General features: G+C 42.5%; 1 protein-coding gene and 1 long non-coding RNA gene across 3 annotated transcripts in view; one reads left to right on the forward strand and one right to left on the reverse strand.

Annotated features, from left to right (window-relative positions):
- LOC132350306 (uncharacterized) overlaps window positions 1-24,742 on the reverse strand; it is a 107,443-nt gene that overhangs the window by 26,407 nt on the left and 56,294 nt on the right. The window contains exons 3-5 of the long non-coding RNA XR_009497886.1: window positions 21,065-21,325; window positions 12,826-12,937; window positions 3,030-3,204 (exon numbers count right to left, since the gene is read on the reverse strand). This is a non-coding gene — a long non-coding RNA (uncharacterized LOC132350306). The remainder of the gene's footprint in view (window positions 1-3,029; window positions 3,205-12,825; window positions 12,938-21,064; window positions 21,326-24,742) is intronic.
- On the forward strand, window positions 700-24,320 carry ZNF365 (zinc finger protein 365). Of its 2 annotated transcripts, none has more exons than XM_059899381.1 (5): window positions 700-780; window positions 2,466-3,221; window positions 15,268-15,448; window positions 22,001-22,038; window positions 22,771-24,320. In XM_059899381.1, exons 2-5 carry the CDS (start codon window positions 2,479-2,481, stop codon window positions 23,030-23,032), a joined length of 1,224 nt encoding a protein of 407 aa, XP_059755364.1. In that variant the 5' UTR covers window positions 700-780; window positions 2,466-2,478; the 3' UTR covers window positions 23,033-24,320. The 2 variants fall into 2 exon arrangements, with proteins under 2 accessions (XP_059755364.1, XP_059755365.1); XM_059899382.1 differs by having other exon boundaries at window positions 22,840-24,320.

Below are 24,742 nucleotides of genomic sequence, written 5' to 3' on the forward strand. Positions count from 1 at the left end.
AGGATGATAAATCTTCACTTTTGCTTGGGGGGGGGAGGGTGCCCTGGGGGGGGGAGGGTGCCCCTCAGAGATGGGGGTGCGAATGGTGCGGGTCTCGTTTCTTTATTTATTCACAACCCTGTACTTTTCTAGATTTAGTTCTGCCGGTTAACTTAGCACGAGGACACTCCGCCAGGAAGGTTAGGGTAGACTCTCTAGGTTAGTTATTTGGGAATGTTAGGATGAAGAGGTCCTAACAGATACACCCGGATCTTCCTGCTGGCAGATTTTCAAAGAAGATGCCCATCCTGATGCACACTCTCCCGCTCCCCAATAACTGTAAAGTGAGAAAAAACCCTGCCAGGGCCTGCGGAAAGCGCAGCGCCTCCGAGGCTGGCACGCTTTCCTCCTTCCTCTCCAGGGGAGCGATTCCAGCACCGCTCCCGGTGATGTCAGTGGAATCCTGAGCCCGATCCCGCTCCACGGCTGGGGGAGGGCACACGGTGCTCTCGGCAGCTGAGCAGAGCACGGGTGTCCCCTGCGGGACCACGGCAGTCCGGGACCCCCAGGGCATAAGCTCTCTCAGCGCGCGGGTCCCCGGCGACCGCGCACGCCGCCCCCGCTGGCCCGCGCCACGCTCCGCCCTGGACGCCGCTCGTCCCGAAGCGGGGGTGCGCGGGGGGTGGGAGCGGACCAGCTCAGCCTGATTTACGGCTCTGCTGAAAACCGCTTCGCACCCGCAGCAGTGGAAGCGTCGCGGCGGCAGCGGTAGCAGCAGCTGCAGGTGCAGCAACAAGTCGGGTAAGTGGGCACCTGCGCCCGCGGCCCGGCCCAGGGGGCGCGGCAGAGGGGGCCGTCCGGGCTAGGCAGTAGGTCCCGTCCCCGCACCACGGCGGGGAGTTGGGCTTCTCGGCCCCCGCCTGCGGGAACTCGTGTGCGCATGTATCCACTCTGGCACCGGCGGGCTGGCACGCTGCGGAGCAGGGGCGGGGACAGCCGGGACCCCCGAGGCACAGTCATTTCCAGCCTGCCCTGATTAGGCAGAAGAAATTAGGGCTTGTCCGCCCACCCTGTGAACTGGAGCTTCCTCTGGGCCATTGAAACCTTGCGTACTCCCGGAGTGCGTGATTACCCATTTCCCCATGCAGGGATTCACCCCTTCCCCTTGCTCCCTAGAATCCCGAGTTCCCCTTCTTCACCTCTGGCCTGAGTTTCCGGCCAGGGTTGGCATCCTATCTCCAGAAAACCCGTGGTCCAACAGCCCGGTGTAGCACAGGAAGAAGGTCCCCTCTTTGGGGGCCAGAGGCTTATTAACCTGGAAGTTTTGCCTAGCTGTGTGGGGACCTTTGGCGCCTCTACTTCTGAAGAGGTTGAAGGGCCTAGGAACATTTCTCAGTCTAGTCCTCTGTTTGGGGCCCAGCGCTTGTTACATTTAAGAAGAAACCCTTACTGGAGGGAATAGATATGCGCTGCTTGTGGAATTGGGTTGCTAGCAGTCATCTGTTGCTAGGGCTAAGGTAATAAATGTCTGCAAGGAAATAAGAACTTCCCGTTATTAAAAGAGTTATGCTGATACCTACCTGGTTCAAACTTTGGCCATCCTAGAGGTTGTCATCTTAAAACAGAGACAAGACAAATCCATCCAGAACACTCTGTTTTAATAAAATCTTGTACGTGGCCCCCACTTACGTCCGATAGTATTTGACATATTGGGTTTCCAGATTTCAGTAAATCTGGAGTATTGGGGGGGGCATCATTATTATGATAACACTTTGATTTAAATCATCATGGCAATAATTTAAAAACAAAATTAAGGGCAAAAATCTCAGGTTGAAAATTTTTCAGCTGATTGTGTGCTTAATGCCACTGCACCTAATTTGAGTGATAACCTTTCCTATACTTGAGGAAAGATTGCTGAGCTTGCTGTCTTAGGACCTGTTTTGGCAATTCATGTGAGTTTTTCTCATTTTTTTGTATTCATGCTTATCAGTGTCATCACTAAAACAGGACACTTTTTTGCAGTTACTGTACTAAATTCAGGAGGGCAGGAAACTTGAATTCCACGTTGGACTCTGACACTGTCCATTTGACCTTGGATTAATTACTTTACCTCCTTGCTCCAGTCTTTTCATCTGTGGAAAGGGAATGTTACCCACCTTTTTTGTCCTAAGCAGGGGTTGGCAAACTTTGTCTATAAAGGCCAAGTAGTAAGTAGTTTTGATTTAGCCTGCTGTAGAGCCTCTGTCTCAACTACTCACCTCTATCGTTTAGTGCAAAAGCAGCAGTAGACAATATGCAAATGAGTGGAATGTGGCTAGATTTGGCCCATGGATTGTAGGTTTTTAATTTTAGTAATAAGATATTAAATGCAAAAGTCATTTGGAATTTAAAAGCCTCTGTCCTCATGGAGATGATCAGCGACAATCATTTCAGTAGCATTTTTTAAACAGACGTGCCAATTACCTGTTTTATTCTCCCCTGCCCAGGACTTTGAGAGTAATGCAACAGAAGGCTTTTGAGGAAAGCAGATACCCCTGGCAGGAGTCCTTTGAGAATGTCGCTGTGTGCCTGCCATTCCGCTGCCCGAGGTGTGGGGACCATACCAGATTTAGAAGCCTGTCCTCATTGAGGGCCCATCTGGAATTCAGTCACAGCTACCAGGAAAGAACCCTCTTGACAAAATGCAGCCTCTTTCCGTCCCTCAAAGACACAGACCTAGTCAGTTCCTCAGAACCCCTGCAACAGGGAAAATTGCAGAGCTGTGGCAACATAGTGAAGCAGAAACCGAGCTATGTTAACTTGTGTAGCATTTCGCATGAACACTGCAAGGACAGGAAGCCATTCGAGGTGGTGGCAGAGAGGCCTGTGTCCTATGTGCAGACCTACACTACGGTAGACCTACGTGCAGACTCGCTGGATGGCCCGAGGTCCAGTCCTGGCCTTCCCACCTCAGACACCAAAGCAGCTTTCGAGGCACATGTCAGAGAAAAATTCAATCGGATGGTCGAGGCCGTGGACAGGACCATTGAGAAGAGAATCGATAAACTCACCAAAGAGCTGGCCCAGAAAACGGCTGAACTGTTGGAAGTTCGGGCAGCTTTTGTGCAGCTGACTCAGAAAAAGCAGGAAGTGCAGAGACGAGAGCGGGCCCTGAATAGACAGGTGGATGTGGCCGTGGAGATGATCGCAGGGCTGAGGCAACGCCTGACGGAATCCGAAGAGGAGCTTCTCAGGAAAGAAGAGTAAGTGGCGTTGAAACAGGATGCTAACCCCGTTGCTTTAGGCACTTCCCACCCCCTCCCAAGTTACACTCGAATGTTAAGCAAGGTTTGGTTTTAATTACTTGCAGGTACCTTGGCTACATCTCCCATTGTTATAGTTGAATGTAGGAGGCATAAGGCTTTTAATACTATTTACCCTCTCCACTGTGGCCTCCAGCTCAGCAACATGAAAGTCGAAATATTGAATGCCTTATCACCTTGGAAACTGTAAACCACTACAAATAATTTTTTTAGAGAGAGGAGTAGTGCAGTCTGTTCATGGGACCCTTTCCTGGCCTCGGTCGTGGGTGGGGTGGGGAGGGGGTTGGGAGGGAGTTGAGCGGGAAGGCAGCAAGGGAGTGCTAGGGGACCCTTTCCGTCTCACTGACAGTCTCCAGGCAATAAAATCAAGAACATGAGAGGCTGTCTTATTCAAGTATACTCTAAATATAAATAATTTTGGCTTCTTTGCCATTTTGGATTACCTGTCCATATTAATTACATGTCAATAGTGGAGAATCTGTTAATTATAATTTTTATTTTGAAGAAGCAGACATTAGGAGACCCAGAGGAAGCTTCTGAGATTTCCATACTCTTCTGATTTAAGTTTGAGAAATTTCTTTTTGTAAAATACTAGACTAAGTCATGCCTGCTTGCAAAGAGTTGACACGGGTTTTTACCAGTTATAGGTGATCAGAGAAGCTATTACTTTAAAAATTATCACACTTGGAAAAGCATTTCCTTATCAATGAGTATGGATTCAACCCAAACTAGAAAAGTATATGTAACAATGCAGTGTTATTTCCCAAATGCTTAATGTTGGGTTTAATTTTAAATGGAGGCTTAGAATTCACAGAACCAAAGGACGTAAAAATTGATTGACTGAAACAGCCTAAAAGGCAGGTTTTCAAATAAGTTGAGTTCTATTATACAGATTGACTTAATTTCATGCTTTCTTTGCCCTGTGGCACTCTTCTATTTTGTGTTGTCTCTTAAAATGTAGTAAATTAAAGCTTCTCTACTTGGTAAGAGGCTGAGAAACCCTATATATTAAAGAGATCATCACTTGCTATTACTAAATGCTTACTGCCTACCTAGAGGGAAAGCCTGCTCTGCTCAACTAGATAATTTTAAAATCATGTAGTGAGGACGGATTTGAATCAGCCATTGATTTATTGATACTTTGCTCCTAGGGAGATGATCTCCATCGAAAAATGTTTCTCTCTTGGCTCTTGACGTTCCCTGGTAGGAAGCTAGTGCCCTGACATGCTATAGCACCCAGGGTGACTAACACTGCACCACTGAAAAAATGGCAGATGGGGTTGCTCTATGTGCAGAGAAAAGCCTAGAATTAAATTAGTGATATTTCTGTTTGATTGACGAGCACTGAATTTAAAAGGCAACCAAATTAATTGTGTGCATTTACTTGTTTGTCATGTTTTATTTGTTAAGTACACAAGTAATAATGGACATGGGATTTGGGGTGGTGGTTGCCTGGAGTATGGGAAAACAATATGATGGTAGGGAGGAGCATATGGTTAGATCTAGGTTATTGTCAAGGATGTACCTTTTATTTTGGGTGGTGTGTTAAAGGGTGCTTTATTATTAAAAATAACTGGTTAACTAACTTTAGTAAAAGTGGGCCATGCATGAATCCATAGTGATAATGTTATATATGGTTAATCCAGTGCTGTTACCTGAGGACCAATTAAAAAACTAAATATACTTGTAAAAAAAAAAATTTAACAGGGTAAAATTGTATGTGTTAAAATCCTCCCTCCTCACCAAACATCCCCCACCCCACCCTCTGGAGACAGCCACTGTTTAGTTCAGTGACTGTCCTTCTAGACCTTTCCTGTGTCCATACAATCACATGTACTTTTTATGCACATACAGAGTTACTGTGTTTTCCCAAGTGGAATCATGACACATAACTATTCTAATCAGTTTGTTATTGAGGAATACATGGTTTTGTTCCATTTTTCCTGATATTAAAAATAATGTCTCAGTTAACGTCCTTGTACATATATCTTCATTCATGTTTTTGGATGTATACCTGCGGGTAAATTATGAGTTGATTTTTAGTATGACATTTTTGAGCTACCAGGGGAAAAAAAAGCAATGACGTTTAAAAAAACACTTTAAATGAAAATTCAGTGAAACTGCCTTAAACTTTTAAACATAAAATAAACAAAGTCTTCATTTTGTTAAGCCTTCATTTGGCCTGTGCCATTAATTTCTGTATTCAGGCCTCAAATAATCACTCTTTCTGTACATAAAATAGAACTGAAAGAGTCTTCTTTCCAGGAAGGACAGTGGAGCTCTTGGTCAGAGAGAGCAACTGTGGCCAACAGCCTCAGTGGCTACAGTGTCTAAACCCCCACCTCAAAATGGGGAGCAGAGCAAGCCAGCTGCCCATCTGTCACACTCCTGAAACCAGGGTGATTTGACTACATCTGCCTGGCTGGGCCATGCTCCTTCCTTCCACCACTCCCTCACAGTGCTAAGCCTTCCACCCAAGAGATGACCTTTCATATATGGAAGACCTGCTTGGCCAACAAACATACCAGGAGCTGTGGTCTCCTGTTAAACCCCTCCAAACGAGCTCTCAAGGCCCATTTGTGAGAAGAAGTAGGTTGTTACAGTCCCATTTGAAATTGACTTAAACTCTGGGGACCCTTTAAGACACAGATAGTAGATTTGGTTTAAAAAAAAGCAAACACCTAGTATTTGACATTCACATGAGGCTCTCTTGCTTATGGATTTTCCCCATAACTTTAAAATTCTTTCTTTCATACTGAAAAAAAAAAAAAAAAAGACTTGAGGGCTGATTCTGCCTTGAGGCCATCTGTAGGCTGAATCAACTTGGATTACAGAAGTCATATATATGCTCTGTAACAGAGGAGACTGTTTGAATTGGCAGTGTTTTGTACTTTTGTCCTGAGTCTCATTGTACCTCCACAGAGAGATGTCTTTATGTTTCTGGAGTGCAAATCCAAGAAACTGCTCATTGTCTTCACAATTTAAAGTTTGTGCAACTTTAAAAGTCCTATGGAAACAGGTACTGTATTTACTTGTTCAAGAGTATTCAGAGCTTGTAGGGTAGCACTGCCCATAATCAGGTAAATCAGTCCCAGCCAACCTTGCAGTAAGGTATCCCTTAACAAGAAAGGACAGATTGTAGCTGATTCCTGGCTGAGTTGGTGACCTGGGGTTTGGAGAACATCAGTGTAATAGCAGTAATCCTAAATTTACTTGCACACTCATCTGTTGGTAAGGTTGGAAGGCCCTGACTGAGCACCTGTGATGTGCCCAGCACTGTGCTAGGTGTGTTTGGGGGACATGAAATTCTTGGTCTTTTTCCCTAAGGAACTTACATGCTACATAGGAAGAATAAAACATACCCATGTTCAAACTCAGGGTAGTTTGAACAAGTGCTTAAATACAAGCCACAGTTTCAAATTGATGAACATTAGAGAACGCGTTTTCCCATGTGGTGAGGCCAAACTGAAGGAGTGAGGAGGAAGGGTGGGATTTGCATTGGTAGCTGGAGGACAGTGACATATTGAAGGACATCAGAGAGGTGACTGTTAGAAACGAACCCTGAGGGGACTGTGTAATTTTAGTTCTGGAAAGTACCCACCTTCATTTTACAGATTTGGAAAATAAAGCCCAGAACAGTAGAATGACAAGGACAAAAATTTAGTAGCAAAGCTGAAACGGGAAACCAAGTTCCCTATCTCTCTGCTGAGTGCTTTTTCCATTAACTCACTATGCTTCAGCCAGACTTTTGAAAATACGGTATTTGCCCAGAGTATCAAGACTTAGGTAATACCAAATCTGGCCCATTTTGGAATGGGCTTGCTTCTCTGCTGTGTTGGGAGGGCTGCCATGGCGACATAATTTATTTTTCTGATGAGATTAAAGAAAATGTCAGGTGGCAGCAAAGGTGTTGGGAAATGGGGAAATGGTGGCATCATCAGTATAGCTGTGATATTAAGCTTCTGGAACACCAACCCAGGACTTGTAACTTCCAACAAGGGCTTTTAACTTGACCCTCTGGATGTCTGTTCCCAGTCAGGGTAGAGTATGTGCCACTACCAGCCTTTGATGGCAGTGAGGGACCTCTTTGTAATTCCATCTCTAATTTCCATCCTGCTCCCTTGCGATCTATGACAGATAGGATCTTTCCCTTCTTCCTTCATCATTTGACTTGTTCCCAGCCTGGTGTCAGCCAGAAGACAAATCTTTATTGAGTGCTTGCTGAGTGCCAGGTACTGTTCTAGGTTCTGGTCATACAGTGATAACCAAATGAGTCCAGTTCCTGCTTTCATGACAGGAGTAGACCAGCAGATAAATTAGACATTAAACATCATTAGGGGTATGTTAAAAGAGACATCGAGGGGTGGCTTGAACCAGGAATGTCCATTTAGGTTTCTATCCAAAGCTGGCTGTAGAATGCTGTCCTTTGGAGGACAAGTTTGACTTGGTAACTTGCTTTGCACAACCTAACCCTCTTGCCACTTAATTACGTCTTTCTCATTTTTGATCAGCTAAAGCAGTGAGTGGACAGCGTGGTCTCCAGGCTGATCCATAGCTAGGAAGCAGGCCAAGAAAAATCATGTTAGATGCAGAGTTCAGTGGGACAGGGAGGTGTCTGTTTGCTCCACATTTTCCTGCATTTATGTAAATGGGGTCCTCTCTCTCCAGGCTGTGTTCCATGTAGACTTACAAACCAATGTAGGAAAAACTGGATGTCAAATATTCCCTCTTAGAGATGGCATCTGGTAAAATTTGGAGACCCCCCCCAAAAAATGTCTATTTGTCTCTCTCATGTCTGTCCCTCCCTCCCCATACTACCCTCTCTGTCTGGACTGAGGGGCTTAGAATGTGGTTTTGATCTATTTATAAGAATAATTTGACCTTCTCCTTAGAGTTATTTTTTAAGTTCTTAATTAGAACCATATATTACACTTTTTGGTGTGTTCCCGGAAGTCAAAAAGGAGAGATGAGGCAAAGGGCTGACAAGAGTAGAAATGTGACATGGCTCCCGATGTGTGGCAGGTGCGGATTCCACCCTGTGGGCCCCGCCAGGGACACAGGAGCTGACCCCGAGCTCTGAGTGTGCAGCCTGGCTTCCAGTGCTCGGAGGTGGTTGGCTCCAGCTTTATGATTTGCCTCGTGGCTGACATTACAGTCTGTCTGAGGTGTTCTGTGATCAGTAGCTAGGCTATTTTTAGCCAGGGGTATTTTTACTGTTTCATATACCTCTGAAGAGGTTCATAAATCAGTAATGCAAAATGAAATTTAAATAACTTGGTAGAACTTTGCCCTTGGGATAAGAAGCTGTTAAAGTGTTGTTTAGGAACAGGAGAGAGGCATCAATTTTAGATCCCACCTCCATTTCTGCAGCAGGTACCTGTGTTGTAGGTTACTTACTGGTTTTATGCCCCAGTGCTTGTCTGGAAAAAGAGACAAGGAAACCTAAGTATCTTTTAGTCAGCTAAAGATTTTTGACTAGAGATGTAGTTAGACATCTCATGCATTCAGCAGAAATTTGTGGAGTCTCTGTTGTGTGCTGGGCTCAACACTAGGTGCTGTGGGAATCACAGTGTAGGAGCAGGCCAGGGCCCTGAACTCACTGATTTTGTGATTGACGGCGTCAGTGGCATGACGAGTCCCTGCAGTGTGTGCTGTGATAGGCTGCATGGTCTGCGGGAGAATACAGCAGGTCACCCAGCCCACACCTAGGTGAGTGGAGCCCTCAGGTTAGAGGGATCATTAGAGTGGGGGCTTGGGAAGGGACCCTGGTGGAGGGAACAGCATCTGCAGAAGAAAGCATCTGGCTTGTAGGCTGAGTGGAGTTCACTGATGCTGGAGCAGAAAGGAGGTGATGTGCAGTGATGAGACCCGAGGGGATTGTAAGGCTAAAGGATGGCCACGAAAGGTGGAAACGTAGGGAGATAGACATGATAAATGGTTTGTTGATAGTAGATTACAGTGAGTGATATGATCAGTGTGTCGTCCCTCATTAACAATGCATAGTTTGGGACTTCCCTGGTGGTCCAGTGGGTAGGACTCCGTGCTCCCAATGCAGGGGGACCGGGTTCCATCCCTGGTTGGGGAACTAGATCCTGCATGCCGCAACTAAGAAGTCCACATGACGCAACTAAAGATCCCACATGCTGCAACGAAGATTCAGCGTGCCGCAACTAAGACCCTTCACAGCCAAAATAAATAAATAAGCAAATATTTAAAACAAACAAACAGAAACAATGCATCGTTCAATGCCAACGTAAAATCGCAATGAACACCACGGTGCATTAACATGCATTTCCCTCTATCTCTACACCTGCTTCTAGAGTGTGTTGTTCACATGATAGTATATCTTTGATTTTTTTTTGAAATTAACCCATCTTCAACCCACCTCAGAAGAAGGAATTGAAGGGGTTTAATCTGTAAAAAATAAAATATTATCTATGTTTTAGACCTTATAACCATCCTGTAAGTAAATGAGTACATGAGTGAACAAATATTTTTTTCTCAGTAAAACTTTGTACTGAAGGGGCTTTTTCACTCAGTGCCTCCTTCTACTGTGTTTGTTTCTGAATGCCTGTGAATCTCAGGATACTGAAAGATTTCTAGGTCTGCAAATCATTCAGCATGATAACGAACTTCAGGCCAGTTTCTTATACTATAGTGGTATTCTGGTATTTTTTCCTTTAGTATCAGATATTGCTTTAAATAAGCATATTTTCCACTGAAACTTAAAACCTTGATTTCAGTCATTTTTAACCTTTTTAAAAAAAATAAATAAGAAGTCAAAGATAGGGCTGGAAGCAGCCTAGAATCAGTTAATTTCCCCAGAACTGGTCTGCACCCACACCTGGACTGAATTTCAGGTTTGCCCTTATCTTCCCATCTGGCCTTCCAGCTTTACATTGTATTCTGAGTTAGGGTTGAGAACTTGAAATAAAACCACACAGGTCTTTTACTCTGCTGTCTGATAGCATGTGTTATTCTTTTTCTTAGTCATATTCAGCCCAGCTTTGTAATTTTGTATTTATTTCAGTATTTGTTTCTTTTAATGTCTGCTTCCCCCACTATGTGAGGGGTCTGTGCACGACAGCCAGATCCAGCCTGCCACCTGTTTTTGTGGAGCCCCGTGCTAAGAATAGTTTTTATATTTTTAAATGCTTGAAAAAATTCAAAAGAGAAATAATAATTCGTGATATATGAAAATTATATGAAATTCAAATTTCAGTGTCCGTAAATTAAGTTTTATTGTTACACAGCCTCTGTGGCTCTTTTGTGCTAGGCAGACTTGAGTAGTTGCAACGGAGACCGTACGGACTGCAGAGCCTAAAATTTTACTCCCTGGCCCTTTACAGAAAAAGTTGGCTGACCCCTGGTTAGACAGTAAGCTTCATGAGGACAGCCACCGGTTCATGAATGCCCTCGCACTAAGCCCAGTACCGTGTAGCGTTCAGTAGATGTTTGTTGAGTTCCTGAATAATGGAGTAAATAAATGTATGGATTGTGGCTGCACCGTACTAGAGTTCTAGCCCACGTCGTCCACCCTTACCCGAGTTCTGAGGTTTAGGATCACCCTGTACATGGCATGGCAGCAGTTCTCAAACTTCTTGGCCTCGCTTCCCCTTACATTCTTAAAAAAATCTGAGGACCCCAAGAAGCTTTTCTCTGTGTGGGTTTTATCTATCAATATTTACTGTATTAATAATTAAAATTTAGAAAGTAAAAAAGACACTAATGCATATAAAAATAATGATATTAAATCCATTACTTGTTAACATAACATATTTTTGTGAAAAAGAACAATTTTCCAAAAAACAATTTAGTGAAAAGAGTGGTATTATTTTCAAAGTTTTGCAAATACTTTTAATGCCTGGCTTAATAGGAGGCAGCTGAACCTTAGTTCTGCCTTTAATCTGTTGCAAATTTGTTGTTTTGGTTGAAGTAGATGAAGGAAATCCAGTCTCACACAGATATGTAGTAGGAAAATGGAGAGGTTTGTTAATAGCCTTTTGGGAGAATAGTGGATATTCTGCTTTGATATTATGCCAGAGATTGACAATTGGTAGTTTCTCAGAGGTTAATTGCAATGTGGAATCTGAAACCACATCAGTGAACAAACATTTCCTTCTCCCCTCCATTGAAATCCATTGGTCTGTCTTGCACTTTGAATGGATATTTTACTGTTTGGAGTATAATTATTAAAGAAAGTACAAATGCAAAGTAGTTAAATCTCTTTCTTTTTCATTCAGGAAATTCACAAGATTCCTTGGGAAAATAAGAGGTGTTTCTGGATATTGTTAATCCAGACTGAACAGGATGCGAAAGGGGGATTTGAAGTTGTGTACATGTGCTATTCCACAATTAATCACTAGGTTCTGTTCCTGTTTTTATCTAATACAGATACCCAAACACAATCTCAGTATGAACTTCTCCAGCCCTTCTCTCGTGTAACTTCTCTTTTAAAATTAAATCATCACTGTTTTAACTGTCTTTTTTTTTTTTTTTTTCTTAGTTGATGTGAAACATCCATAAACTGAAATTAGGTTAGCATTGGTGCCAGGTTGGTTGGAAAAAAGGGTGTTAACTTCTTAGCTTTAGGGGACAAGATAACTGAATGAGGGAAGTTAGAAAAAGATGCTTCAGTTTTACAACATGACATAACACTCCACAATCAACTAGTGGCATTAATGTTTTAAAAAATTTTATATGGAACTGGTAATAAAACATCACATGATTTAAAAATGTAGCCACAATCATAAGCTGTATTGCATTCAGATTTGTTTTCTTGCTTTTGGGATGTTAATTCTATGGGATTAAGCTGTCAAATATTGCTGTCTTATATTCTAAACTGTACAGCCTGAGAGCTCAAGAATAGTAAATATGCACAGAGAAAAAAAAAGACTGGGAAAAATACACCAGAATGTTCACAGTAGTTACCTCTGGGTGGTAGCATTATGGGTCATTTTTTGTTTCTTCCCTGTCCTTTTTAAACATTGACTACAACAAATATTTATTGAAGATTATGTGTCATGTATTGTACTGAGTGATGGGCTTACAGCAAAGAACAAAAAGCTGATTCAGTCCCTGCTCAGTTAGATCTTCCATAGGTCACTTTTTGTATTTACCATAATAAACATGAAATATTTCTGTAATGAGATAAATATAGTAAATATTATAAACCAAAATGAATTGAAAAAATACACTGGCTCTTTTTTCTATGTTTTTGGTTTTGGTGGGCGAGATGGTTGTGGGTTTTTGGTTGTTTCCTCTGTAAGTACCAATTTGGAGACTGGTTTATGAGTCTGTTATCCTAAACATCACCAAACATCACCACTAAACATCACTTGACTCCAAATGAATTGAAGCCTTGATGTTGGAAAGAGGAAGGAGCAGCCATTTCCTGGGCTTTGTTTTTCGGTGGTGCTTTTGAGCTGTGTGAACATATTCCATCCAAAGGTTCTCAGTTGTAACTAAGAACCATGACAGGGCTGGATGTGGCACCTGGATGGACCCTCCACTGTTTTGCTGCTGGTTGGGGTTTGTGACTTACCTAGAAGGCAGGTCAGAGCCAAATGACGGCAGAGCTTGAAAACTGGCTTGTGTCTGTGGCTTGAACAGCTTGGAAAGTGCACATCTTCTATTCAGTGCTCATACGGAAACATCTGGAAATAAACTTGAAACTTAATGATGAAAGAGAATTTTGCAAAAGGACTCTTATTTCCTATATGTGACTACTTCTTAGCTACTGAAAGATAATGGAATTATTATGGGCTCTGGGTTTGTTTGATCTGGATAGGAAACTAGAAAAAAGGGGACTGGTATGATGAGCAATTTTTTTGGAGTGAATCATTGTTAGAACCAGTCTCTTTTCTGTTTTTATAAATATATAATTCCCAAGGTTTTACAGAGACGTTTGACTCTGTAGGACGTGTCAGAAAAGTTTCAGTATGGCCAAGTGTGATGTAATATATTTATGAGAGAAAAGTCTAATTGTAAAAGTGGCTCCCTGACTAGTTGTACAGAATAAAGGATCTGGAAGCCACCACCAACTGTTTTGCAAAGACCTTCTTTGAAACTATGACTTCCTGAGCTGAACATCCCTGAAGTTCTACTCTCAAGAAATTATGGAGCTTAGCAGAAAATAAAAATCAAGTGGAGGTTGAGAAGATTCAGAGAAGGCAATGAATTTAATGAACTCTCTAGAACAACTGCATGAGGTTAGATTTAAAACAACAGGATTTTTTAATCTAAAATGAATGAAGTTTAGGGTGACAATGATCAGAGTCCTTAGAATCTTGGTTCTGCGTGAGTAGAACATGGCCAGAAAAATGAGGGACCACTCTTTGAAGGTTGAGAGTTCAAAGACACATAAAGGAAATACTATATCCAACAGGTAGTGAAATTATGGAATTCATTAGCTTCAGTGAGTGTGACAAAACATACAAAGGGGATGGCCAAAAAGATCTTCATGATTTCTTATTAAGTGAGGCAAATCAAATGAGAGAATTGTGATACTGTATACCTATTGGTAGTACTGATTTGTGTGTGTGTGTGTGTGTGTGTGTGTGTGTGTATGTGTATTTGTAGAGATGTTTGTGAGGATGGTTACCAAAATGTAAATAGTGGTGGCCTTAGGATAATGGGGTTTCAGGTGATATTTTCTTCATTATATTTTAATGTTTGAATTTTTTATAAAGAACTTATTTAGTTATAATTCAGTAAAGTATTATTTTCATACTTGCATTAGAAATAAAAAGAAGATATAAAATAGTAATATAGTTACTAAAATTTTTCTGGATTTCTGAATCACAATGAATTATGTAGGTAAAGGTATTTTGCTCAACTTTTTAGAGAAGGGCAACCTGAACATTTCTTCTCCTATGTCAGCTAAAGTAGCCTCCCCAACAGACCTTGGATCTACCTCAAGATGGCAGTTCTTGGACTGTTTCATTCTTAGCTCAAAAATATACTGTTGGACATGGTGACTCATTTTATATGCTTTGGTGCTCAGTGTGGCCTCTTGCTTCCATACTTCCTTCCCTGTAGTCTTTTCTTCCCCAATAGCTGGACTTATAAAATGTAAGTCAGAACTTTTCTCAAAAGTGGCCAGTGGTTTCCCATCTCATAATAAAATCTGGCACACTGACCTGTGAGGCCCCACCTGGCTCCCTGCTCTGGCTGTCCTCCCCTCCCCACTCTGCTCTGTCCTTGCAGGCCTCCTTGCTGTACCTCAGACCATTCTGCACATTCCCACCGAGGCTTGCTCTCCCCAGCTATCTGCATGGCTGTTCCTCGCTTCCTGGTGTCTGTTCAAATGCTGCCCCATCCAAAAGGTTGTCCTGACTTTGCTTTCTATAGTTTCACTTACTCCTTCCCTTCCTCCATCATTTGCTGTCCCCTTGCCCTGTTTCTCCTTAGCACTTATCGCCATATGACATATATGTTTATTTGTATTTTTAAAAAATAAATTTATTTATTTATTTATGGCTGCGTTGGGTCTTCATTGCTGCGCGCGGGCTTTCTCTAGCTGCAGCGAGCGGGGTGGGGGGGGGCTACTCTTTGTTGCAGTGCGCGGGCTTCTCATTGCGGTGGCTTCTCTTGTTGTGGAGCATGGGCTGTAGAGCGCACGGGCTTCAGTAGATGCGGCACGTGGGCTCAGTAGTTGTGGCTCACGGGCCTAGTTGCTCTGCAGCATGTGGGATCTTCCCAGACCAGGGCACGAACCCGTGTCCCCTGCATTGGCAGGCGGACTCCCAACCACTGTGCCACCAGGGAAGTCCTTATTTGTATATTTTATAGTGACTATCTTCTTCTACTAAAATGTAGTCTCTAAATGTATCACTTAAAATGTAATTTTATCTCTTTTATCATGCTGTGGCCATACTGCCTAGGGCAGTACCTGACACATAGTAGGCACTCAGTAAATATGTATTGAATGAATGAATTCCTGTCTCGCTTCTCCATTTTGTGTTCTGATGTTCTTGCCTTGCAGAGAAGTGGTTACATTCAACCATTTCCTGGAAGCAGCCGCTGAGAAGGAGGTTCAAGGGAAAGCTCGGCTCCAGGACTTTATTGAGAATCTGCTGCACCGGGTAGAACTGGCGGAAAAGCAGTTGGAGTACTATCACAGCCAGCAGGCCGCTGGCCTCCGCCGGGACACCAGTGAGCACGTGGTGAGTCATGCAGGCCCCGCACCAGGTGTGAGGGCTGTGATAAATCAGGTGGGGTCAAGGACAGAAGAAAAGGGAACTGGGGAATGATTTGCAGGAATTTTCTAGACATCATTTGAAAGCACTGCCCTGGCCATGCCTGTGTCATGGAAGTGATACAGGTGAGTTCAAGACACTTGGAAGTAAGCAACATCCTGGATGCACGGTCTCCATTTCTTCACCCTCCAGCTCCACACCAAGCGGAGTTGGTAGAAATATTTTTATATTGTAGAATGACAGTTTGAAGTATACAAAGAAATCATCCGTCCCTACCTTGGTGTCAAGTATATTGGAAGTTATTATCCTGTTTTGGAGCTCTTCAAGGAATCTTCTGAAAACTTTCATGCTTCTTAGTTAGCAAAATTTAACCACATTTTTTCTTTAATAGGAAGGAAAACACTATTTGGTAGTCTCTATAGGTGAAACATTCTTTAAGTAGATTTTCAAAAAGACTAAGAAAAATTCACGGGTGATATGCTATAATACATTTTTGCATACAATTTTACATATGGTTTCAGGGACTTAAAAAACGCCTAGAGCTCAAATGAGAATCCTGAATATGGATGAAGGTCCAGACTCTCATAAGTGGCTTTTTTTTTGGCTGCATTGGGTCTTCGGTGCTGCGTGAGGGCTTTCTCTAGTTGTGGCAAGCGGGGGCTACTCTTTGTTGTGGTGCACGGGCTTCTCATTGCGGTGGCTTCTCTTGTTGCGGAGCACGGGCTCTAGGTGCGCGGGCTTCAGTAGTTGCAGCACATGGGCTCAGCAGTTGTGGCGCACACGGGCTTAGTTGCTCCACGGCATGTGGGATCTTCCTGGACGTGGACGGAACCCGTGTCCCCTGCATTGGCAGGCGGATTCTTAACCATTGCGCCACCAGGGAAGGCCCTCATAAGTGGCTTGATCAAGATTACCTGGTCTCTTTGGAGGGTGGGGTGTTTACAAATAACCATGCTGTAGGTGACGGAGGTGGATGGTCATATTTGCCCTCTATACAATTTCCTTGGTGGTATAAACAACAAAGCCAAAGAATGGATTTTTGAAAACCTAAAGTGGTTTATTTATAACATTTTCATTATCCATTGAATTTTATTTATGCTTACTACCTTCCCAGAAGATTTAAAGATGATTCTTTTACTAACCCCCAAATGGACTATGTATATGAGGAAAAGAAAAATAGGAAATGTTTATGCTAACCAGAAGGTTAGTAAGGTTGCTATTGGTTGATTGAAAGTTCAGGTTGAGCAGTCTGGAAGCCAAGATTAACAGGAAACATGATTAAATAATCGAAGAAGTAATGAAATGAAAGGCATGTGGATAAAAGAAGGAAGACCGGAGGGAGAGAGACAGCAGGAAAGAACAGAGACATGCAGGAATGAAAGAAATGAAGAATCTTACACAGTGCCTCCTGTAGTAACGTTCCCTCAGCCTTCAAGCCGTACAGTTGGGCAAGCGCCAGAACTTCCCAGTCAGGAACAAAGTAGACTGGAAGGAAGTAAATGTGTTATGTTTGTGAGGTTTCAGTAACTGTCATCAAAGCAGTTTCAGCTACCTGACGTATTTATTATTTTCCACATGGGTGTCTGTGGTCTCCTGAGAAGGAACGTTTATTCCCCTCCTCGATTCCCCTGTCACCTCCTTGGGAAATGCAAGAGTGCAGTCTCGGCTGGAGGGACACTCTGAGCCCCTTCCTGCCTCCTTCTTCCACCTTGCCATCTCTCAGGGGAGGGTTGTGGCATGAGGTCACCGAGCCCAGATGTGAGGTGAGAGGGCCTGGCTACTAGATCATTCCCACCCTGCTTCTGACTGGATGGGACAGTTTGTCTTCCTGGGCCTATCATTCTTCTATAAAATGAAGCAGTTGGACTAGATGCTGTATAAGGGCTTTTGGCCTCTTAAATTCTCTGATCATCACCTGACTTTGGTGGTCAGGAATTCTAAAATTAAAATGTAGCCATGGGGCTTCCTTGGTGGCGCAGTGGTTGAGAACCTGCCTGCCAATGCAGGGGACACGGGTTCGAGCCCTGGTCTGGGAGGATCCCACATGCCGCGGAGCAACTGGGCCCGTGAGCCACGACTGCTGAGCCTGCGCGTCTGGAGCCTGTGCTCCGTAACAAGAGAGGCTGCGATGGTGAGAGACCCGCGCGCCGCGATGAGGAGTGGCCCCCGCTCGCCGCAACTAGAGAAAGCCCTCGCACAGAGGCGAAGACCCAACACAGCAAAAAAAAAAAAAAAAAAAAAAAAAAAATGTAGCCATGATATTTTCAGTATTTAGGCTTATTAGTAACCCAGAACTAAGAAATGTATAAATTATTAGTAACCCAGAGCTAAGAAGGTCTCAGAGAAAATAATGGAAGGCAATGAGAAAGAAAGGAAGCCCATTAATTCTTGCCTTTATTTATATTTCTGTGCTTACTTCTTCTGCTGACTTTACTTTTCCAGCTTGGAAACTGAACACCTTTTAAAAGACATGGCCAGTCATTACTTCTTATCCTGCTGTATCATGTAATCAAAAGTTGAACAGCATCTCAGCTCTTCTAGTCAGATGTATAGATATAAAATTATGTGTGTGTATGTGTACACATAACATATATATACACACACGTACACATAAGTATGTGTATATACATACACACACACACACACACACATATATATACATGTACATACAAATATGGTAGGACATTTAATTAATAAATATTTGTTTTTGTTCTTTATGTCCCAAAACCTGACATCATCTGCCTTCTTCAGATTTGATCTACATAAGGAAGAGTTGACTAATTCAGATCAAATAAAGTGCAGTTAAGATTGTAGCAGGGAATTTAGAAGGGAGAGCTGTCTGTGAGTAGGGCATGATCAGGCTGTAGTGAGGTGAGCTGACTTTTGGAGGGAGGACACATTGCCCTGAGAAGACCAAGAGTGAGATGTTTGATTTCTGAAAGTATGGGCAGATGTGGTTTCCCCTGTTTTCATGTATAGTCCTCTAAACTCTACTTTGGACCATAGTGTACCACGTTATGAGACAGTCTACAAACCCTAAGACCATTTTACCTTTTTACTTAGTCTATTTCATCATAATAAAATACATTCACCATGTCTTTGATGTAATTAAACTACTCAGTCTGACCTCTCTGGTATCTGTGGCTATGGATACATGGAAGAACTTGGATTCTTTGAGCAGGAAAACCTTTGAATTGTATCTTTAGTAACCTATTTGGCCCAGCTGAATGAAGGTGCAGGGCACCAAGAAGGCTTCTGGAGACTCAGCCCCGCCCAGGAGCGCTCCTTGCCACAGTGCGCCCCAGGATGGAGCAGAACTTTCTGACTGACTCCCCCCACCTCCGCTCCCTCCTCCAGAACAGTGGGGAATGCTGTCAGGAGCCTGGCTGGCTCTTGCCGTCTCCGACAAGGCTGCTGTACAGAAACAGTGCAACCCTGTCATCTCCCTTCTTTTCCAACCCCCAGTTCCCTCCCTCTCTCCTCTTCCCTCTTTTTCTCATTACCACCTCCAGAGAGTAGTGACATTTCTAGATTGACGTGTTTAAATTGCTTCTTTCTAAGATGTCTTCTAGCTTTAAGATTCTTTTGTGCTCTAGAAAAATTTCCTTCCCCCTCATATTTAGTGCCTTTTCTGAAATAATGTTTCGGCATATGTATCTTTCTTTCCCTTAATCCTCTTGAGCATTTATGTTCTTTTTCACCTGGCTGATTTCTAAAAATGTAACATGCTTACTCAGATAATTTGTCTGTATGCTCAGAAACATGCTGTCGAATTAGACACAAAGTGACCTAATATCCCGTCTGCCAAAATCACTCACAGAACTGCTCAAATGGAAGGTCATGAAATAGCTTGGATAATCTTATTTTAAGCATTGCATTTATTTCCTGCAGGTTGCTAAATTAGGACTAGCAGTAATTCATTTAACATATTTACTGGGGATGCAGTGCTTACTGGGTGCTGAGAAAACTGCTGTGAACGAGATCGATGAGGTCCCTGGTCTCAGGGAGGAGGGGCACACAATAAGCAAACAGATAATGAAGATAATTTCGTATAGTGATAACTACTATAAAGAAAAAAGTAAGATGATATGTTTGAGATGGCCACTTTATTTAGCTTTAGCAAAAAGCTTTCAAAAAAAGCCTTGCTGAAGAGGCAACATTTACACTGTGACCTGAATAACAAGGACGCAGCTCTGTGAAAATTTGGAAGTGGAATATACTAGGCAAAGGAATAGGAAATGCAGCTGCCTCAGGAGGGAACAAGCTTGGCATGTTTGAGTGGTGGGTGATAAGTCAGAGAGGTAGGAAGGATCCAGATCAGGCTGGGGCTTCTTGGTCATATAAGGAGTTTGCATATGTTCTGTTGCACACGGGGAAGCCATTGGAAGGTTTTAAGTAGGAGGTGATCTGTGTTTTAGCAAAATCACTCTGCTGCTCGGTGGGGAATTGACTGGAGGGATGCAAGAATGAGCGACAAGTTAGAAGGCTCTTCTGTTGTGGCAGCTTGGGTAGAACGGAGTAGAGAGAGGTGAAGGGTATCGGATATGTTCTTGGAGGAAAATTGACAAGACTAGTTGGCCTTGCTGAAGGATTAGATTTAGCTGGTGAGGGAAAGTGAGGAGTCAAAAATGAGTCCAAGGTTTTGGCCTGAAAAATTGAGTATATACAGAGGGGAAGTTGGAGGAGGGCTAGGTGTCCAGTTTCCCAAAACCTGTAATAACCTGAGACACCATATTTGTCTTTTAGAAGTACTTAAATTGGCTCTCAGTGCAAGGTTATTTATATTTTTTCAACCCGAAACCTTGACCAACGACTCTCTTGATCCCCATCTTCATACCCTCCTCTCCCTAAATAAAAAGAAGACAAAGTATTTGGACCAGGAGAAAATGGAGGTAGGTAGTTGGGCTAAGTGGGAAGAGCATTTCCATCTACCTGAGGCTGTGGAGGCCAGAAGGAACACTGGCCTCTTGTGTTCATAGGGAGGAGAGCACATGAATTTCTTTGGTGCCTGTGATATCGGCCCCACCTCCACCCCAAGCCTCACAATCTAGCAGATCACTGTTGGCCTTTTCCCTGGTGAGAGAAGCACACACACACACTTTTGCATAAAATTCCAAAGGGAATTATGTACCCATATGCAATACATCATTACACTATATGCTTGCATACATACATACAGTAAAGTTGAAAACATTTTGTCATGCCAATATAATAATAATTTTTTTTTAAGTGGGAAAGTATTTAAAGGAAGAAAAACCCTGTAAGTTTTTAGAGTTTATATACACACTAAAATCCATTCAAGGAGCCCAGCTGATGGGGAGTGGGGGCAGGCGGACTGGGAGAAAGAGGGTAGAAATGCTGATGCCTTTGGGGTTCCCGGAAACTACCAGTCTGGTGTTTGCCGGAGCCATCTGTTCCCCCTTCTTTGTATATTGCAAGACCTCATGACCCTCATGCAAGGAATGTGCCTTTTTCTGTTCACATTTACTACTCTCATGCCAAACCCAGCCAGCATGGACAGGGTCAGCAATAATGCTGACTTTCAATCATGTCCCAAGGCAGAAGGCAGGAGTCCCATCTTACCTTCTTAGGCACGTGACCCTCAGAAGTCTGCTGAAGAAAAGCTGCTTTCTGATTTGCTCCTGACTAAAGCTCAGGCTTCACACAGAAGACCTGGAGGAAGATCCTGTTATGCTGAGCGTGGTTTTTCGGGTGATTTGAGTATAGCAGGGATGCATGTCTTGACCACGCTGCGCCAGGATGGCCCTTTCTCCACATTCTCTTTGTCGTCCTCTTCTTCTGTCAGTCTGCCTGCGGATGTGACTCCACTTCTTTCAGTACAGGCTGCATGAGGGAGGTTGGGAATACGCTATAAATACACTTGCCTATAAAATGTCTGGTGACATCTGGAACACAAAATGATAATTATCATTTATTCTGCAAATGATATTCTGAGCCCAGCCACAAAAGTGCATGCAGATATTTTATTGAGAGTGGAAAATAACCTCAAAGATAGATGGCCTCAGGACATTTGTGGAGTTGGTCTTCGTATGCTCTCATTTTAGAAATGATGTATTTTAGGCAATAAACATTTTATGCCAATTTTCCCCGTAGTTGATACACTGTGACCAGACATAGCTGTAGTAAATTAGCTGCAAATACAGCCTGAATCAATCAAGAAATAATGGCACATTATTCCAGTTTTTAAAAACATGTTTCTTCAAGTGTTGTTCTCTGGAGGGGCTGTTTAACTTTTTCAAATTTTTGAGATCTGCTGATACTGGCTTCTTGGAAATCTCAGCAGAGGGAGCCACAGAGGCTTCCTGAGTAAGCAGAGCTGAGCGTGAAACATTCTTGTTCTCCGCGGTGATGGATGGTGCCATGGGCAGTGATCCCGATACCAGTTACCGGCTTCTTTAATGGGAATACAATTTCTTAAAAATATAAGCAAGGAGGATTTTAAAAACCGAATCCAACCTTTAAGTGAAGTAATGTTTTGTCTTATTTGTTTTCCTTCAGCTTACAGATATCTCCTCAAATAGGAAATCCAAATGCCTGTATGTATATCTTTTTATACTTAGGCTATTTGATAATGTTTGCATAATATGTTTCCTGTTGCACTTTATATGATATCTATAATATAAATGGATTTGAGAGTTTCAGGAGAAAATTTACCTGCTTGTGTACCTAACTTTCTAAAATGTGGATGTGACTTTTAACTCTGCTAATAGTCTGTGAGTATATGGCAGTATGATAGTACTGCAGGAGTCTTTTACAAATATTGTATAATATAACTTTCTCTTATTGTGCTATAGTGTAGTCGTAATATCTCTATAGCACTATTAATGTAGTGTGCACACTAATTTATATATATATATAAATTTATACTGTGAATCATATACTTTATGATAGCTGTACTACAGATTTGTTTGAATCCCCTAGAAGTCACTTAAAGCGTCAAGAGATATGGGTTCTGGTCCCATCTTCTCCATAGACCACTGTATGTATTACCCTGGATAGTCATTTAAGTTTTCTATACCTCAGTTTTTATCACTGGTAAATAAGACTAGTAATATCTCCCTGGGAATTTAGTATCATGAGATCACTTCATGAAGGCCATAGAAGTTTTTGGAAGAAAAATATCAATATATATTATTTGTTTTACTGGCAGTATTATTGCCACCTTAGCATGCAGGAGTGATTGTTCCATGAGTAGTTTTTATTCTTTTAAGGATTTAAAGAAATCTTTCTTTCTGCTCATCTCCCTCCTCCCCCCCAACCATTTGTAGAAGCCGAGGGCACCCACATTCTGTGTGTAACCACCCTGATCTCAAGACCCATTTCCATCCAAAGGGAAGGAGCTACCTGAAAAAAGCCAAGGATGACAGAGCCAGCATGCAGCCTGCTAAGTCCATGCACGAACAGGCCGAGTCCCCAAGAGAACTCTGCAGACCAGCAAAGAAAGGGGAGCCTCTAGGATTTACCCGGAAAGGCAACATAAGGCCCAAAATGGCCAAAAAAAAGCCAACAGCGATTGTGAACATCATCTAAAAGGGTGGGTGGCTCTGGACAGCCACCACTGGGCTTTGGGAATGTTGTTCCAGGGGTCAGTAATGTTCTTTTAGACACAAGCCATCATAAAACACATTTCATGTCCATACAGGCACCTGGATTAACCAGAATTTAACAAACGGAAATCTCGGTGAACCAGAATTTTTTACAAGTCCCTTTTGGAAGCAAAAGGCAAATTACAGAAAGAATTTTTAAAAAATGAAAGCAGTCTTATTCCAAACTTTTAGTAAAATGAAGCTCCAACTTCTAAGATGATTAGCCCGTCTCCAGCCGTTTCCACATCTGGGGTTCTGTGCAGTGGTTAATTCTCAGGCCCAAGGCCAAAGAAGATGTCAGGCACTGGAAAAAAACTCAACCTGTGCCCCCTGCTCTCTGCATTGTGAGGCAAGGAATGGGAATGTAAAGTTCTGTTAATAATAGTGAAGTAAACATACTTTTGTTTGTTTTTAACCTTACCCTCAATTAATTTGGGAGCTTCCAAAATAAGGCTGTTTCCCTGAGTGTTCTGATTAATCAAGATTTCAGTGTTTGGGTTGCTTCAAGGACTCGTTCTGTCAGTTGTCATTTCGACAGACTGTTTTCTAGTTTGTTTCATTCAGGTTTTTGTTTCCCTGGATGCATGTTTATTCTTATTTTGATGCACCTCTGCTCTCTTCTTTGGCTGAGTATTCTGCACCCTAAGACCAAGCTGCCAGCCTCTATCTTAATAGCTGCTTCTACTGCTATGTTTGGGGAGGATAGTAAAACACTTTTGATCGGCACCCATCACCAATTCAGGGTCTGAATGGTTGGATGCCAGTGGATTGCACATTTAGTGCATTGTGAGCCATCCCGGAGACACCACAGGTGTTACTCAGCCCTTTCCTAAGACCTGCTTCCCGGGGGTGTCAGCATCCTCTCTGTTAGCTGTAGGCGTGACTTTCTCCGTGCTGGCCTAACTTCTTCCACCTCCTGCTGCTTCTGTGCCCTTTTATGACTAAAATACATGTTCTTACCTTTCAACCAAGTATCTGATGTATTTGTTGTATACGGCCTTCTAAAGTAATTTCTGAAATAAACAGTGCATGTGGGATCCAGAATCTGAGATTGTCCTCCCCTCCCTGCCTCCCTAAAATGGCCTTGGTTTCCATAAAGAACCATCTGTTACGAACCTCCTGCTTTACAATTTTCTTCAAGAATGAATTTCCGTGTTACTTTTTTTTTTTTAAATTAGCAATATCATCAGGTCTCCTGCAGAGTTTACAAGTGCTGACATTCTTTTGGAAATAAGAACAATTATGTCCACAAATATATACATTTATTTGTATAAATGTACAGCACATAACACATACAAAATATATATGTCAAGTATATTAATAATTTATTTTAAAATACTCATGAAAAAGGTGTGTGTTTGTGGTGGGTGGTTTTTAAACTATATATGTTCATGTAAATTGAATTCTCTTATTTTAAAAATTAAAGCTGTAACCTAATTAACATTAGTAGAATTATGATTGTTATTGCAATAAGCATCAGATTAGCAATGCATTAAAAACAGGTAACAAAGCAATTACTTAAAATGCCAGTAAATTGAAAAGTGTAACTTATACAAATGCTTTGAACCTATCATAGTGAAAATGTTAATTTTTGAATCTTCACCTTGACTTTTGGCTCATGAGGGTGGGCTTTTCATGTGGTGTATAGGCAACT

The sequence above is a fragment of the Balaenoptera ricei genome, chromosome 16 (genome assembly GCF_028023285.1).
Source record: "Balaenoptera ricei isolate mBalRic1 chromosome 16, mBalRic1.hap2, whole genome shotgun sequence".
Taxonomy (NCBI): Eukaryota; Metazoa; Chordata; class Mammalia; order Artiodactyla; family Balaenopteridae; genus Balaenoptera; species Balaenoptera ricei.

What these genes read in the sequence shown, in the direction of transcription:
- ZNF365 (XM_059899381.1), top strand. Translation starts at nt 2,479, where the DNA reads ATGCAACAGAAGGCTTTTGAGGAAAGCAGATACCCCTGGCAGGAGTCC. An exon ending in GAGCTTCTCAGGAAAGAAGA is followed by an intron (nt 3,222 to 15,267) that starts GTAAGTGGCGTT and finishes CTTGCCTTGCAG; the next exon opens with AGAAGTGGTTACATTCAACC. An exon ending in GGGACACCAGTGAGCACGTG is followed by an intron (nt 15,449 to 22,000) that starts GTGAGTCATGCA and finishes GTTTTCCTTCAG; the next exon opens with CTTACAGATATCTCCTCAAA.